Below are 16,615 nucleotides of genomic sequence, written 5' to 3' on the forward strand. Positions count from 1 at the left end.
ATGGCAGGGTAGGCTGGTTCAGCGGTTCCCAGCCTGAGCTCTGGGCTGCTTACCATGAGATGAGCTGTGGGCATCTTTCTGGCCCTCACTCCCTGCTGAAGCATTAGCCTTGGCCCCCCTGAGGGACTGCAGGGGCATGGGGCTGGCTCTCTACAAACTTCCCACTCCTGGTTGTGTAAACAGCTCCCCCACCCCAGCCCTGCTGACAGTGACTGATGACAGTGGTGTTGTCCCTGCATGCCAGAGCCTAGCATGCGGGTCCATGTGTACACCTTGTAGACCTGTGCCTCATTCCTGTCTGCTTGTAATCACGTGGCCGTCCCTCACTCAGTTCCAAACCCCAGTGGACCGAGATACAACAGGGTGGCAAACACGAAGTCTTTATTCGGTTAGCCCTCAGAGCAGGGAAAGGTGGGTGCGGGGTGGGTGCAGCGGCAGGGCAAACGTCCAAGGGTGCCCAGTGCCCTGCGTACACAAGCCCAGGTACAGGGTGCTCCCTGGCTCTAGGCTGGGTTTGAGGACAGGGCCTGCCCAGGCAGCACCAAGCCTCAGAGGGCCAGGGCAAAGCCAATGCGATTGTTCCGCCGATCAAACTCCGTGTAGAACTTGCGGATGAAGCTGGCACCCAGGACCCAGAGGGGCCCCGTGGGTGGCGGGACGTCCAGGCCGTGGATGGCCAGTGTGCACAGGTCACCATTGTAACTGTCGAGGTCCTGGCAGGAAGCAGGAAGATGTCCCCACTGCCCAGCACACCGCCATCTCCCTTCACCTGGTCTGACCCCAGCAGCCAACCTCAGCAGCACCCCACCCCCACCCCTCACCCCACCAGCTGCAAATTCACACCCTAGCCATTCCCACCACAAAGCCCAGCTAGGGGCACCCCTGGGAAAACACTACATTAGGCAGCAGCTAGGGTGTCTCCTAATCCTAGACAAGTGATCGCAATACTTTAAGCTGATGGAAGAAGAAAGGCCTGGTAACCTACCACCAGAAATGCCAGCAGGTAAAGACACGCCCCTCCCCCCGCCCCCTTCCCCCACCCATGGTTCACAACAGTCCATCCCATAGTGCTCTGAGTCCCCACGAGTCAGGGGCCAGCTCAGCAGGCCTGAGGGTGAGACCACCCCCAGCATCGGCTCACTAGGAACTTTCCGTGAGAAAACAGAGGTCACGGACAAGCATCATGATTTACAAGCTTGGCCACACCTCCTTGAAATCACTGGGGGTGGTGAACTTTAAAAAACCCCTCCCATCCAAAAATGGACAACGCAACGTGAAAGGGTGGGGGAGGTCAGCACTCGGGCACAGGGGGTGAGAGTGGTGGTGTAGCTCCAAGGTCGCCATCCGGGTCTCTGGAAGGTGCTTGCAGAGTAGACACCGTGGAATGGGGTATGCTTTGTGTTTTCAAAACCAAATGTGCATCCCAGGCCCCGCCCCAGCGTTCTGACATCACAGGTGTGGGCTGTGGCAGGGTCTGGAGCATTGGCAAAACTCCCCAGACCATAGGGTGCATCCCGATTTGCCTTGGGTGCTGTGAGGCTCCCTCCCGCCCCCAGCCCCCCTATGGCTCAGGGTGAACCCAGTCTCACCTGTAACACGTAGTCCTCACTGGAGAGTGTGTAGGCCCTGCCTCCGAAGTGGAAGGCGATGTCAGGGAGTGTAGGCACCTGGTTACAGTCCACCACGTACTGGTGAGGGAGTCGGGAGAGGCGCCCTTTGAGTGCAGATCCCCACCCTCGCGCCTCCCTCCCTGCCCCTGTGCCTGGCAGACAAAGCACCCGGTGCTGTGGCTTAGCTCCTCTGCAGAGTTGGGCTGAGCCAGTGCCCTCCCTCTGCAGGGACCAAGCCCCACATGGCAGGGGTGTGTGAGAGGGGTGAGGAGGGGGGAAGGCTTGCTGCCTGGACCAGTGGCACCCCCCACCCAGCCTCCCATTCCTGGGGGCAGCTTACTTCACTGGAGATCAGCTCCTTGGCCCCCAGCCTGTCCATGAGCACAGTCAGGGAGCTCGTGGGCCCAGTGATAAAGGACGCCCCTGTGTCCACCACAGCCACGCAGCCCTCCCCGCAGAACAGAGTGGTAGACCCCACGGACACCCTGCAGGGCAGGCACAGACAGACAAACAGAAGCTGATGGGATGCCACCAGGTGGCATAAAGTCCCTGAGTGAGGGCCGGTGATCAGAGGTCATGCTGATGAGGTGCTGCATGGTGGGGGTGCTTTTCCCTCTCCTCAGTGTGTGACTCAGTGACACCCCCCTAGGTCCTCTCGCTAGCTCTCCCCCCCCTCCACTCCTGTGCCTCAGGGCTCCCCAGGCTGATGTTAGCAGTGACCAAAGGGGTTGCATCTGGGCAGGGAGCAGCTGCATTTGTGGACTGTGAGCAGGGCTGAAGCTTCCTGACCCCTTCATGTTGATCTGCCACAGGCCCTTCTTGCTGAGGCTGACGTAGTGGAAGTTCCCTTCATAGTATTTGGGGTCGCTGCCGCCCAGCACAATTTCACCTCCCAGCAGGTGGGAATCCCTAAAGGGGAGAACGTCATCATTCTCTGAGACCCAGGAGACCCAAGGCTGAGGGGGGAGCTAGACCAGGTAGAGGACACTGGGTGGGTGGCAAGGCTTGGAGGCTGTCATTTGGAAGCGTGCGCCCCTGCTCTTGTCCTTTCCTGAGCCCAGCCTGGTACTCTGCTGGCATCGTCCAATAAAGCACCCTCAGAGCAGGCCCAGGAAGGAGCCAGGCACATGGATAGTGCTCAGGAGGCAAGGAAGCTGCACAAGGGCCCTCTCACTGGGCTTCGGGCTGCTGCTGGTTGATTGAGTATTTGGGAGGGGCTGTGGGCAGGTCGTGGGGTGCAGGGTGGGTAGAAGGCATCAGGAGAGCTGCAGGGAGAGGCAGAGATAGTCGGCATCAGGTGGCATCTGCGTTTGGGGGGTGTGAGAGGTGGGACACTAAGCCGGTACTCAGCGGGTTCTGGATGGTCAGGACCACGTGGGGGCAGGCTCATCCCCTTACTTGGAGTTTCTGTAGAGAAAAGAAATAGTGGAAGGGGACCTTTGCTTCCGACGGGCCTCACCAGCCTGTTGCTCTGCAGAGTGGGTGGTGTGGCCTCTCTTGGCCCGCCAGACAATGCAGCCACCAAGAGGGGATGCCGCCTCCCCAGTGTCCCTCCCTCTGGTTCCCCAGCCTTCTTCCTTACACTATGTGAAGTCTCCCATGCTTTGGGTCCCCCCAGAGGTCTGGTTTCCAGAGGGATGTGCACATGTGCCTCAGGTGGTTTGCCAGCACCCCACATAAGAGGCAGGAGGCCATGCAAGGGGTGCACAGGGTGGATCTGTGTGCATGGAGTTGTACAAGTTCCTGTTTGTCAACTCAGGACACGTGCTGCCCCACTCCAACACCTCAGGGTCTCTGCAAGCTCCTTTCTCTCTCCTCTCCTCTGTCAGGCCCACCCTCTCCCCCTTGGCTTCAGCCTAATTCAGCCCCTGGTCTTCCGGCTCCTGTGCCCTCGATTATCCCCCCTTTCCCACGATTTCATGCCCTTGTTTTCCGTTGGCGTCCCCTCCACCCACAGGCGGGCTCAGGCTCCTCTTAGCATTTAAAACCAGCCACCCATCCTTCTCTCCCATGGTCTCACCCACGCCCCCACTGCCCAGTCCCTTCCCTAGGGACTGTCTCCGGGGCAGCCCGTACTTGGGCTGGGGACATCTCATTTATCTCTTAGCCACATGCCACTTGGTCCTACCCCTACCAGGCCCTCTACCAGGGCTCTGTCCAAGTCCTCCTGACTGCAGCGTCGCCAGCTGGTGCCCTTTCCTCAGGGTCTCCCTTTCTCTCACCAAACCAGAGAAGCCCTGGCCTCTGAGGCTCCTCCAGACTCCAACCTTCCCCTCTACCCTCACTGCCACAGCCTCAGAGTCCCTGGTCTTCGGGGAACACTTGTCTTTCCAAGCCCAGTAGCTCAGAGCAGATCTCAATCTTGCTCAAAGAGTGACAGGCGTCCCCCACCCCCCACCTGCCACGGCTGGTTGGGAAGCTCAGCTCAGACCCCCAAAGCTCCTGCAGTTGTCAGCCCTGTGTTCCCCTGAGTCAGGTGGGGAGATTGTCTTGCACTGTTGGTTTGTACCCTGGGCTTAGCGGCTGGGCTCTATGGGTGGGGGGGTCTATCTCGCTCGCTGTGTTCTCTGAGCCTAGGACCAGGGTGCCCAGCACTGCCTCAGGAGTGGGTGAGTCCATGCCTGAGCGAATAGATGGAGGGTTGAGCAAATGCGAGATTTTGGCTGTCTCTGTGAGTTAGGAGCTGGGGGCTCTCAGAACAAGGTCTCCTGGCCACAGCAGCACCCGCTCATCCCCCTTTCCCCACGTTCCCCAGTTGTTCTAGACCAGTGCCATCCACTATAACTTTTGGCCGTAAGAGAGATGCTCTGTGTCTGCTCTGTTCAGTATGGTGGCCGACAGCCACCATGAATGCTCCGTACTGGAAATGTGGTTAGTTAGTAGGAACTCAGGAACGGAGTACTTCGCTTCATGCGACTTGGATTCATTGAGAGGTGCATGACGGCTGCCGTGTGGATCAACAGCTAGGGAACAGCTCTAGATAGCAATTGGGTGCCATCAAGCACACATCAGAACCCCAGCTGGCACTCTACCCAGTGCGACACCACCTCCCTGCCCTCCCCGGCCTTGACCCCTGGGGCGTCCCAAGTCCCACCTGCTGTAGTAGACGGAGAAGACGTCCTCCTTCAGCACACCCTGGGAGACGATGTTGTCGAAGACAGGGGTGATCCCGCTGATGGCCTGGGCAGGGAAGCCCATGCCCAGAACCCCATCGAACTTGGCCAGCATGAAGGGTATCACAGGCAGCTCCGTAACTTCTCCGAAAGTCTGTGTCACTGTGATTCCACCCATCTGCGGAAGAAGGACCCAGGAGCCCGAGCCCATGGCCACCCGGGGCCACAGTCTGACCTGAGCTCCCACCCGGGAGGGTGGGGGTAGGGGGGGGCTTCAGGCATCGAAGTTCCAGGGAACAGGGCTGTGGTACAAGTCCAATACGATCGTTTCATCACCCCCACCCTGCAGGGTGGCGCACCACCCCTACCCAACCTCTCTCCCAGTACACATTTCTCTGTGGGGCCTGGAAGCTGGGCTTGCCCAGTCACTGGAAGGGACAGAGACCGAGAAGGCAGGCCTTCCAAGCAGCCGTCGGGAAGGTTCTAAGCGTTTCCACGGCCCTTCTCATGTGACCCAGCTTTCCTGGCTGTAAGACTGGACCCTGTCCTCCTCCCCCATTCCGAGCTAGAATTCTTCAGGACCACTGGAGCTGCCCTGCCTATTACCTCTGAGCTGTTCTCATGGACAAAGGGAGCAGCGAAGGCTCACATAGTCAATTCCCTCTCAGGTTCCACAGGCGTCCCCCCACATCCCCCAACTCCGACACAACAGGGCCTGGAGAACTTCCAGAATGGGAAGAGGTCAGACACAGGCCACATGAAAAAGAAAACCAGGCACTGGCCTCTATCCCAAAGCCTAACATCAACTGTGATCTTCATGCCTAGGTCTGAACCTGAAATGACCATGACCATCTTGGCACGCTCCCAACCCAAGCAGAGCTGGTTGACCTCAGGTAGGGTTATGGACTGGAGGCAGTAACCAGGCCAGCATGTAAATGAGATGCAAAGCCCTCCAATAAGCACCCAGTTTCCGGAGGGTGTGCAGGTCTGCGCTGCCAGGCTTGGCTTGGCTGCAGAATGAGTCCTGGAAGGACAGGCCAGCACACCCAGAGTCCCTGGAGGAGGGGTCAGGCGACCTGGCAGCCCCACTTACTTACAGTCACCAAGTCCTGGCTCAGGAAGCCTCTGACCTTCCCCGACCCGTAGCTGATGCTGAATTCTGCTCCGTTCTCCACGTAGCTGGATGACTCCGAGGAATCGTAGCGGTTGTGCATCTCTGGCAGAGGGACACAGGCTCTGGTCCAGCCCATACGCCCAGCAGCAGAGGGCTGGCAGGCAGGCCGGGAGTGGCAGGGAGTGGGGTGGCGGTACGTTTGGAGGCGTGTGCGGCTGGCATGGTTGGGGACTCAGCTTAGGTGCAGGCATGGAGGGCTCTGAGGTCCAGGGGCTGTCAACATGTGTTTCATTGATCAAGGGCTGTGTTTCCTGGGCCCCTATTAGGCCCACACCCCTGAGAATTTCATCTCCATTTTGACTATCTGTTAACACTGCAATGGAGAGCAGATTCCGTAGCCTCCAATGTCAGGGTGCTGACTAGGGTGGGGATGGAGGAGTCCCCGGGCCTGGGCAGGCCTGGAGAATTCAGTCAGTGCAGCTGGGATAGGGCTGGGGGCTCCTTGCTGCTGTGGAGTTGATACCGACTGCTAGTAACCTTGTAGGACAATGGTTCCTCTGGGCTTCAGAGCCGGTAAATCTTTACGGGAGCAGAAGGCCTCATCTTTCTCCCTCCAAGCAGCTAGTGGTTTGAACCACCGATCTTGTGGTTGGTCAGCAGCCCCGCACATAAACACTATGCCAGCAGGACTCCTCAGAGACTCCTAGAGCTTGTTTCTCTTCTTTCCCGATTTTGCTCCAGTGACCATGTCAGGCAACAGGGAGACAACTTCCTTTCTCCTCTCAGAGAGAGTCATTGGGAGCAGAGGCAGAGAGGAAGTTGCTTAAATGCAACAGGAGGGCTTTTAGCTAGACATGAGGCAGGACTGCCCAGGCATGGCAGGATGTGGGTGGGGGAGCTTGGGAGTGGGTCTTACCACTTACCACAGGCAGTGTAGAGAGGGCTGCACTTGCTGGAGGGCACCCAGAGGTTGGCCGAACCCGTGTCAAAGATGACTTTGAGAATCTGGGGTGGGGTGCCAATGCCAACCTCGCCATAGTACTGGGTCTGTAGAGAAGAAAAGAAGCAGCTGGGAGGGTTGGGTGGGGACATCCCCAGGGTGAGACCGCTTCTCTGGGTCTCTATTTCCAGCAGGCATTGGGTGGGAGGGAGGCTTCCCAGAAGCAGGTGCCCAGTGGGGCAAGGAAGCCACACAGAGCTCTGGAATGGTGCCTGCGGGAGCAGAAACTCACGCCCTGCTGAGCTAGGCCACAGAACACCCCAGCAGCGGGCACACAGCCCTTCCCACCCAACAGAGGGCCTTGAGTGAGAGGCCTGGCTTCCTGAACTGCAAACCTGCCCCTGACTTGCCCTGAGCCCCTCCTGCTGCAGGCTCCCTGGCTGACAGGCAGGATTTTGTAAGGCTGCCTGCATTCCTGTTCCTCAGTCACCACAAGGAGCGTGGAAAGACTGGGTCTGGCGGAGATGGAGAGACAGCCTGAGGTCCCAGGAAGAGGGGAGGTGGGAGAGGGCGGGCCATGGAGCAGGCACTCACGTCCAGGTAGTTCGTGAGGATCATGGGGGAGGTGCCGTTGCCAAGGGAGACCCTCTTGGAGAACAGGCTCCACTCAGCACTGAGCTTGGCCACATCCACGCCTCGCTCCTTCAGGATCTCGCGGATGGAGGGCATTTTCTTGAGGAAGATCCTAGTCCATGCAGGAGAAAACACACACAGTCCAGTCCTGCACTTCCCCAGGGAGTCTCTGGGTGGTGCAAAACCTTACCCGGCTCGCCTGCTAACAGCAGAGTTGGGCGTTGAAGCCCACCCAGAGGCATGCTGAAGAAAGGCCTGGAGACCTGCCTCCTGGAAATCGGCATGGAAGCCCTTCAGGCATACAGTTCTACTGTGACACGTGTGAGGTCACCCTGAGTCCGTATCGGCTCTTCCAGTCCCAACAGCAACTGGTGGTCAGGTGGTAGCTTTTCGCCCCTAAGGGAAGCCTCCCCCAAACCACCCTGGCATCTGGTACAACTGCCCCTGGCCTCTCCCCCATGTGCCCAAGAATCACCCCTGCTCCCCAAGGAGTCTGAAGGAGAATTTACAAGCCTCCACAGCCACCTGCGCTGCCCCGAAATAACCCTCAACCAACAATGTCCTCTGGTTGTGTCCGACCTCCATCACTGCCAGGCCACTTGTCTATTTATTTATTCATTCATTCATTCCCCAGCCATGTGTGGGACACCTGCTGTGGGCCTGCACTGGGCTAGGTCCTGGGGGTGTACGAATAGAGGTCATCACTGTCTCCAGGGAATTCCAGCAGGAAACAAAGGGGGAAAGGTGCAGTCACATCTCTTCTAGTGATAAAGGCTGGGCAGGAGGGCACAGTGCCCCCTGGGGGCTGTGGGTGGCAGCAGCCATGAGCCAGGGGCTAGGGGACCCGAGCGGGCCAATGGCACTGGGCAGGGGAGAGAGATCAGATCAGCAGGAGGGAGTGTGCGCACCTTGCCACTGTAAAGATGGGCCTTGGGCTTGGTCCCAGTCCCTCAGGTCCTTGTGCAGACCCTACCCGTGCAGCAGCCTTGAGGGGAGGACAGAAAGAGCCTGGAGACTCAGCACACCGAGCCGCTACTGGGATATGCGGAAAGCCGTACACACATGTCCGGCACACCCTCTTCACAGTTCTGCACACTGGCTCTGGTCCTCCCCAGGTCACAGAGGAGCATGCGGAGGTTCAGAGGGAGGAGGGTGACTCAGGAAGTGATGGAGCACTGGTTCAACGCAGTGTGTCTGACACGACTCTCCAGACTGCCCCTCACCCCCACCACCCAGCATGGAGATTATTTGGAATGACCAGCAAGAGGATGTCCCCCGCAGGTGGGAACGGGGTCTCGTCAATTTAACTTTGCAAGTGGGCTTTCCGAGATTCCACTTCCCAGCAGCAGAGTCTCGGTCCTTTCCTCTGCTCTCCTGGCCTCCCCTCCTCCCAGGTATGGACTCAACTCCCCAGCCTGTGGTCGCAGCAGCAGCCATGGAAACGCTTTGTCATATTTACAACACAGGTTTCTGCTCGAAGCGTTCATGGTCTGTTATCACCGTTACGATTTTCCCACGAGGTGGGTCATGGGGGGCCGTTTACCCCTCAGGAGCTGGGGGGTCCGAGAGGGTATTCTCCACAGGGCACCTTTCCTGAGGTCTCCTCTAAGTGGCTTTATGCTGGGGGCCTCTTTAAAACTGTTTTGAGGGTGGTAAACTACATACAAGGAAGTGTTTGCCACTTCAACCATTTTTATGTGTGTGATTCACCGGCATCCATCGCACTCACGGGGCCCTCGACCATCAGCCCTCACCTTTCTGCGCTCCGAGTACCCCTCAGCAGTAATTCAGTTCCCATAAACAGCTACTTCCCCTTTCCCTTTCTCAAGGAGCCCGGTGACTCAGTGCCTTCAGCCCTGGACTGCTGAGGGCAAGATCATCAACTGAAACCCACCCTGTTCCGCCTGAGAACGAGGAGGCCATTGCTCCCCTAGAGATCCACAGTCTCAGAAACCCAAAGAAACCCAGCTCTATCCCGTCTTAGGGGTCCTCTGCGCCAGAATCAAGTTGATGGATTCCCACTCAGCCTGATAATCACAAGTAAGCCTGTTCTAGATGGGTCAGATCCGTGGTCTCATCTGGTCAGCGTCCTTTCGGTTTGGGTCCGAATTCCCTCGTGGTCGTGTTTTCAAGGACGTGCATCGCGACATCCTCTCTCTGTACGGCTGAGCGACAGTCCAGCGGAAGGCTGCCCACTGTGTGTGCGGATGGACACGTGAGCTAGCTCCACCTGTTGGCTACTGTGTCTTACGCTGCGGGGAGCATTGGTGCATTCTGCTTGTAGTTCTTTGGGGTGTACCCTAGAAGCAGCATTGTGCGGTCCGGTGGTCATTCTAAGGGAGCCTGGTGGTACTGTGGGCTAGGCCTTGGCTGCAACCGGCAAGGTCAGCAGCGCAAACCTAACAGCTGCTCTGTGGGACGAAGGCGAGGCTGTGTGCGCCGACGACCGATACCAGGCCCAGAAGCCTTTGTTTGGGGGTGATTTTCTGTTTAACTTAATAAAAAAAAAAGAACAAGAAACTCACTTCCCATGAGTCAATTTGACTCAGAGCGACCCTATAGGACTGGGCAGAACTGCCCCTGTGGGTCTCTGACACCTGTCGCTCTGCGGGCATAGAAAGCCTCCTCTTTCTCCTGTGGAGTGGCTGGTAGTTTCGAACTGCAACACTGTAACCACTACGGGGCCAGGGCTCCTGCACCATATATTACTGTTAAAATCTGCATTCGGATGGGAGGAGGAGTGGAGACTATAAACACCTGGAGGAGGGAGAGGTCTAATGAGGGGATTCCAATGAATGAGCGGGAAGCAAAACGGGTCTGATGCAAACCTGGTGATCAGTTTTATAAATCTTCACCCAATATACAATCAAAAGTCCAAATAAAATAAGGCCTACTCTCTCTTACCTCCAGGTCCTCTGGTCCCAGCCACACTCCCGAGAGGGGAAACCCCTTTCTCTATGCGCCGCTGTTCCCCGCCCCCCCTTCCTTTCTCCTGTGGGAATTGCTTGTTCCCACGGGGCAGCGCCAAATGGATGCCAGGCCTCTCGCTGCTTTCCACCTTGCTGTCCCTTCTCTCTGGAAGCCTCGGTGCCCCGCAGGAGGGGGTTCTTACAACCTGCCCGCCCCACCCCAGGCTAACCCGAGGCTGCGCCCGCCTCATCCCTTCACAACGTCAAAGCCAGCCCATGAAGTGGGCGCTGTCCTTGTTTTAAAAACAAGTCCACTGAGACGCGGAGAGGCTAAACCGTTGCCCATCTGTCCAGAGCTAGTTAGTTCTGTTAGAGTTAGCAGAACTGAAGCCAAGACCATCCAGCTTCAGCAGTCTTCTTCAGAACCTCGCGACCCCTGGCTGCCTCCAGGATGGAGTTAACATCGCTAAGTCCCCTTAATGCCCACTAGCTCAGGGCAGGGAGTCTAGGCTTGGGGGCAAGTCCCCTGGCCTGCTGGCCGTGTGGATCCAACGAAACTCCACATCTGATAGCTATGCGCTCTGCAGAAGGTGGGGATGCCCGCACCCCTGCCATCCCTTTGGGCTGAGTTACCTTTGGAAGGCGCCAGCATCTGCGGGGAGCGCCAAGGCACAGTAGCCACAGAGCAGCAGCAAGAGTCCCCAGTGAGCCATCCTGCTCCCTCTGTTCAGGCCTTGCCTGGGGCCTGGGTCCTCTGGCCTCCAGGAAAGCGTTGAGGCCACTGAAGCCCTCCTCTTTTTATATTTTGCCTGTAGGAGTAGGAGGTGGTTGTGACTCTCTTTCCCCTGATTTATTACTCTGGCGCAGATGGCAGAGGGGGGTCAGTTATAAATTCCACCCGAGGGACCGAGCTAGGTGGGGGAGAGTATCGAGGTTTCCGGATGCAGAGCAGGAGGACCAGGGGAGGCTGTGGGAAAGGAATGCTGTGCCCAGTGACGCCAGTGGACCCCTCTCTTGACCTGGCCCTGGGACCCCCCAAGGGGAAGAGGCTGATGGGAAACTGCACTGCTCATGGACAAGGTCAGGGCTGGGACAGGCATAGAACCTCGATTTCCAACCCCCAGCTCAGGCTCCAGCCCATATGCCTCTTAGTTAATACTGGGTTTTCCCCAGACCGACTTCTTTCAAACAACACCTCTGTTTTCCCATCTAGAACATGGGCAAATCTTGTGGCTTGTCCCTTAGCAGAGCCAGACCCAGGCCCCTCTGTGCTGTCTCCCTCCCGGTTTCTCATAGCAGCCATGTGTGGAAGGTGCCATTGGGGTGGGGCTCTGGGTATCGGAGGCAGAGTGCCGTGGGCACCCTCGGTCCAACTGCATGGCAGGAGGGAAGGGGAGCCCCCTGAGGCCCGGGGAGGCATCTGTTGAAGAACCCAAGTAATGCAGGTGACTTTCCAACTTGTCCTCTTTTTTTTTTTAACTTGGTCCTAATGCAAAGTCAGCAGTTCAAACCCACTAGCCGTTCCTCGGGAGACAGATGAGGCGGTCTGCTCCTCTGAAGATGTGCAGTGTGGGAAACCCTCTGCAGCGCCATCCCGAGTCAGAATTGCCTCCGTGGAAGTTGCTGAGCTCCTGTTTAAACCTCGCCCCTTTCCCTGGAGCTTCGCAACCTACCTAGGGCAGTTCCCCAGCTATGCCTGTTCCTCAAATCCCAGGGTGGGTGCTACTGAGTCAGCCAAGCAAGCATGTCCTCTCCAAGCTCCCCATCCCCACCCCCTATTCTTCAGGACAACCTCCTCCACAAAGGAGAAGGATCCCAGCTTGGCCTCAACTGCCTCCCCCAGCACAGGGCAGCATGCAAACACTCCTTCAGCCTCAAAGCAGGGCCATTGATGCCGTGCACAGTGGCCTCGGTGCTCCACAGAGCAGTGCGTCATGCCCTATCTATAGAGGTTCTACTCAGTCACATGGGGTCGCTAGGAGGCAAAAGTCGGTGGACTTGGCCTGAACAACGATAACAGCCCTGCAGGGTCTGCCGCCATCCTCAGACGGCCGTCTTCCTTCTGGGACCCTGGGTCTCTTCTCCTGTCAGGATAGGTCCTCTCTGCTAGAAAACGATCCTACTGACACCACTGTGACCTGGCTAGGTCAAGTTCATAGGAACCCAGAGGCTCAGATGAAGACTTCAGTGTGTATGTTGAGAACAATTTACCCCATAGCAGGGAGTGATGGGATGGAGAGGTTCCTGGATGGCTGGTGGAAGAGAGCCAGGAGCCTGAGGACGCATTGAGTGTGGGGCTCCTCTGGGGCCTTCCCAGGAGGATATCAAATGGGGGTGCATGTTTGGGTCTGGGTGAAATACTTAGGCATTGTTTGCAATAGAAAGAAGCCCTGACAGTGTAGGGGTAACACATTGGGCTTCAAAGCCAGCAGTTTGAAACCACCAGCCGCTCCTCAAGAGAAAGATGAGGCTTTCCACTCCTGTAAAGAGCTCCAATCTCAGAAGCCACAGGAATGGTTCCACCCTGTCCTCTAGGGTCATGGGGCGTTGGGATCGACTTCATGGCGGTGAGGAGTGAGTGAGCGAGTTTGCAATCGATACTGAATGCCATGTACTTGGATGAATTAACCAGGGAGAACCTAGGGGCAGAAAGACCTGCCTTATCCCCCCTCCCCCACACTTCAGTTGGCCAGCAGTGCATGGACGAGTCTGAGGAGGACATTGGACGGGAGCAGCCAGGAAATGAGAAAGCTGTGTCTCCAGGACTCAAGGGGTGTGTGTGTGTGTTTGTATCAAGAAGAGATGGCAACAAACAATGGGTATCACCACAAGGTCAGGTCAGACCTGGGTTGGCAAGTCAATATGCAGCCCTCGGTCATGGTGGCGGGGCTGTGTAGGTGGGCTGAGGAGCCAGGAATGCTGACGGGGACAGGCTGAGGGATGGTGGGAACCCAGGAAATGAAGTCAGCATGGTATAGGCAGCTATTTGGGGAAGTTGGGTGTACAGAAGAGTGCGTTCGTCCGGGTTGACCAGAGAAACGAAAGCGTAGACACTCATGTGTCTATCGATGCACATGAGCTGCGGGGCTGGAGATGAATCTTGAAAGTACCACGGACTGCTAAAAGGACAAGCGGATCTGCCTTGGGAGAAGTACTCCCACAGTGCTCCTTAGAGGCAAGGATAGCAAAACTTCATCTTACACGCTTTGGACATGTTGTCAGGAGAGACCCGTCCCTGGAGAAGGACATCATGTTTGGTAAAGTGGAAGGGCAGCGAAAGACAGGAAGGCCCTTGATGGATGGCAAGAACCTGACCCTGTAGCATAGAGCAGAACTGCCTTCGGAGACTCCCAGGTTGTGAATGTTTTTTGGGGGGGTTAAATAATTTTATTGGGGGCTCATAGCGTTCTTATTACAATCCATACATCCATCCATTGTGTCAAGCACAGTTGTTGTCATCATCATTTTCTTTTCTTTTTTTACATTTTATTAGGGGCTCATACAACTCTTATCTCAATCCATACATATACATACATCAATTGTATAAAGCACATCTATACATTCTTTGCCCTCATCATTTTCAAAGCATTTGCTCTCTGCTTAAGCCCTTTGCATCAAGTCCTCTTTTTTCCCCTCCCTCCCTGCTCTCCCCTCCCTCATGAGGGTTGTGAATCTTTAAAGACCCTCACGGCAGAACTGCCCCTGTGATTTTCCAGGGCTACGATTCTTTATGGGAGTAGAGAGACCCACCTTTCTCCTTTGGAGTTCCTGGTGGTTTCGAACCGTTGACTTTGTTCATCACAGTCCAACATGCAACCCCTCCCCACCAAGACTCCTTCACAAGTAGAGTCAGCTTCATCTTTCTCCCACGGTGTGGGTGCCAATACGTAACCCACCGTGCCAGCAGGGCTCCTTAAAGACAAACAAGCACTGAGGAAACAGAAGCACTGCAGGTGGCAGAGAGAACTATGAAGCTCAATCTGTAATGGCATCTCCCTGTGCGATTCAAGACATTTCTCTATCCATGTAACACGCCGTGGTATAATTACGAACAGGACCAGTCAGGATGAGAAAGCGCTTTTGGAAGTTAAAATAGGAGAGAAAAACATTTTTTAAGTGTTAAAAAGTTGGAAAATAAAGTTACCGAAATCACTTAGAAAAGGAATGTCCACCATCACCACCCCGCCCTGGGGGACAGACAACAGAAAAGTGGGTGAAGGGAGACGTTGGGCAGTGTAAGATATGGCAAAATAATCATAATTTATAAATTATCAAGGGTGTATGAGGGAGGGGGAATGGGAATGGGGGGGGGAATGAGGAACTGATACCAAGGGCTCAAATAGAAAGCAAATGTTTTGAGAATGATGATGGCAACAAATGTGCTTGACACAATGGATGGATGGTGATGAGTTGTATGAGCCCCTAATAAAATGATTAAATTTTTAAAAAGACAAGAAAAGCAATCTCCTAAGAGAGATCAGAGATCAAGTATAAGAGACATAGACAAATACTCCAGAAGTTTCAATATCCCACTGGTATGAGCCCCAGAATGGAGGTAGACAGAAGGGCCCCGTTGAGGGCCTGTCTCCCGTGCAGAACAAGCGCTCCCACAGAGAGGAAAAGGCAACGTCGGCTCCTAGAGCCAAAAGCATCCTGACAGAGCAGGGGCCTGACTAGCACCAGACTCATCAAAACGAGACCCTATTGAAACAGCAACCTCACGTTCAGAAGGCAAGTGCCACTCCGTCTAGAAATCTATTCCTCCTCAAACCAGCGTGGAGACATTTGCAGACGGGCCAGATGAAATTGCCTCCAGGCAATCACTTCTGCTTGTTGTTGTTGTTAGAGGATCATAAACATTGCTCCTGGCACTACAACACAGCCAAGCACTGCCCGGTGCTGCACCACCCACACAATGGTTGCTGTGTTTGAGCTCACTGTTGCAGTCAGTGTGTCTGTCCACCTGTTGAGGGTGGCCCTCTTTTTCACTGCCCCTCTGCTTGACCAAGTGTGCTACGTCCAAAGGATGTGAGGTGAAGTCTGGTCATTCTTGCTTCTAAGGAGAATCTGGGTTGTTCTTCTTTCAGGACGGGATTACTTGTTCTCAGGTGGCATTGCAGGTTATGTGTTGGCCTGCTAAACACAAGGTCAGTAGTTTGAAACCACCAGTCACTCCCAGGGAGAAAGAGGAGGCTTTCTGCTCCCATCAAGAGGGACAATCTTGGGCACCCACAGGGCACCTCTGCTCCAGTGGAGCTGCTCTGAGTTGGGGTCAACTCCGTAGCAGTGAGTTTGGTTGAATGGGCTCCTTCCTGTCAGAGCTGTCATTTTTACCCAATTATACTTGGAATCCCCTGATTTCACCTGTACCCACTACTCCCGTGTGGGGACTGTTCATCTCATGACTGCCTGTGTTTTTATAGTTCTTGGTTTTGTCACGTTTTCTGTTGTTACAGCGACAATACTATGATAATTAGTATTTGTGCACCTATAGCAATAATTGTATTTTGGACAGAATGGAGTCCTAAAAAGGAGAAGGAGAAAGAAAAAAAAAATCAGGCTTATGTTCAGTTACTAATAATGTGGAACTAATGATATTGTAATTCAACATAGGCAGATATAACAAAATCATTCTGTTGTTACAGTGTAGACCGAGATAACAAGATCATTGTGTGCTATGCATACCATTTAAATATTTATTAGATTGATCAAATTTACAGTGAATCGATTGACTGCTGTGATGATCACCTATTATCCTATGACTCAAATGGATAATACAGCTTACTTAGGGTTCTGGGGGGCGCATGGGCTACAGCACCAAGTGACACACCTGGTGACGCCACCGGCGACCACTCTGCAATGTTCTTGGGTCGCCACTTAAGCAACTCTTAGGTTGGATCACCCCAACCCTGGGGCTGAATTCCTGTTTCTCCAAGGTCCCCAGAACAGAGAGCAAAGAATTCTTGGTTTCCGCCCCCCCTGCCCCCCTTACTTCCAGGTTCTCCTAGTCCCAGCCTCCCTGAGCCCTCTAAGACATCACGATCCCTCCTGGAGGGTCTGCCCACACAAGACAGCCCTCACTGCTTACTCAACCCCACTCCAAGTCTTCCACTGCCTCGCAGGCCCCAGCTGCTCGCCTCTGCGATTCAGCCGCCTTCTGATTGAGAAATTGCTCTGAGCAGCCAGCTGGGGCCCACCCGGGGCTGGGGAGCTAGGGCTGCTATAGAATGGGTGCCCAACGAAAGACATGCCTGCTTTTTAAAATAAAATTTCTCCTGTTTCTCAATTGCTTTTAA

The 16,615-nt window shown here is 55.3% G+C and overlaps 1 protein-coding gene across 1 annotated transcript; it reads right to left on the reverse strand.

Moving 5' to 3' along the window:
* Window positions 1–548: 548 nt before the first annotated feature.
* On the reverse strand, window positions 549–11,032 carry REN (renin). The gene is made up of 10 exons (XM_075542181.1): window positions 10,953–11,032; window positions 7,372–7,522; window positions 6,761–6,884; window positions 5,821–5,939; window positions 4,705–4,901; window positions 3,009–3,017; window positions 2,400–2,519; window positions 1,951–2,095; window positions 1,590–1,688; window positions 549–713 (listed from the first exon to the last, which is right to left on the reverse strand). Exons 1-10 carry the CDS (start codon window positions 11,030–11,032, stop codon window positions 549–551), a joined length of 1,209 nt encoding a protein of 402 aa, XP_075398296.1.
* Window positions 11,033–16,615: the final 5,583 nt, after the last annotated feature.

Source organism: Tenrec ecaudatus, chromosome 1 (genome assembly GCF_050624435.1).
Source record: "Tenrec ecaudatus isolate mTenEca1 chromosome 1, mTenEca1.hap1, whole genome shotgun sequence".
In the NCBI taxonomy this organism is placed as follows: domain Eukaryota; kingdom Metazoa; phylum Chordata; class Mammalia; order Afrosoricida; family Tenrecidae; genus Tenrec; species Tenrec ecaudatus.

Bases quoted from the DNA above. Each gene is read 5' to 3' on its own strand.
- REN (XM_075542181.1), bottom strand. From the start codon at position 11,032: ATGGCTCACTGGGGACTCTTGCTGCTGCTCTGTGGCTACTGTGCCTTG. The intron at 5,940-6,760 runs GTAAGTGGTAAG...TCCCTCTGCCAG, and splicing joins CCCTCTCTACACTGCCTGTG to AGATGCACAACCGCTACGAT. The intron at 4,902-5,820 runs GTAAGTAAGTGG...CTTCTTCCGCAG, and splicing joins TGAGCCAGGACTTGGTGACT to ATGGGTGGAATCACAGTGAC.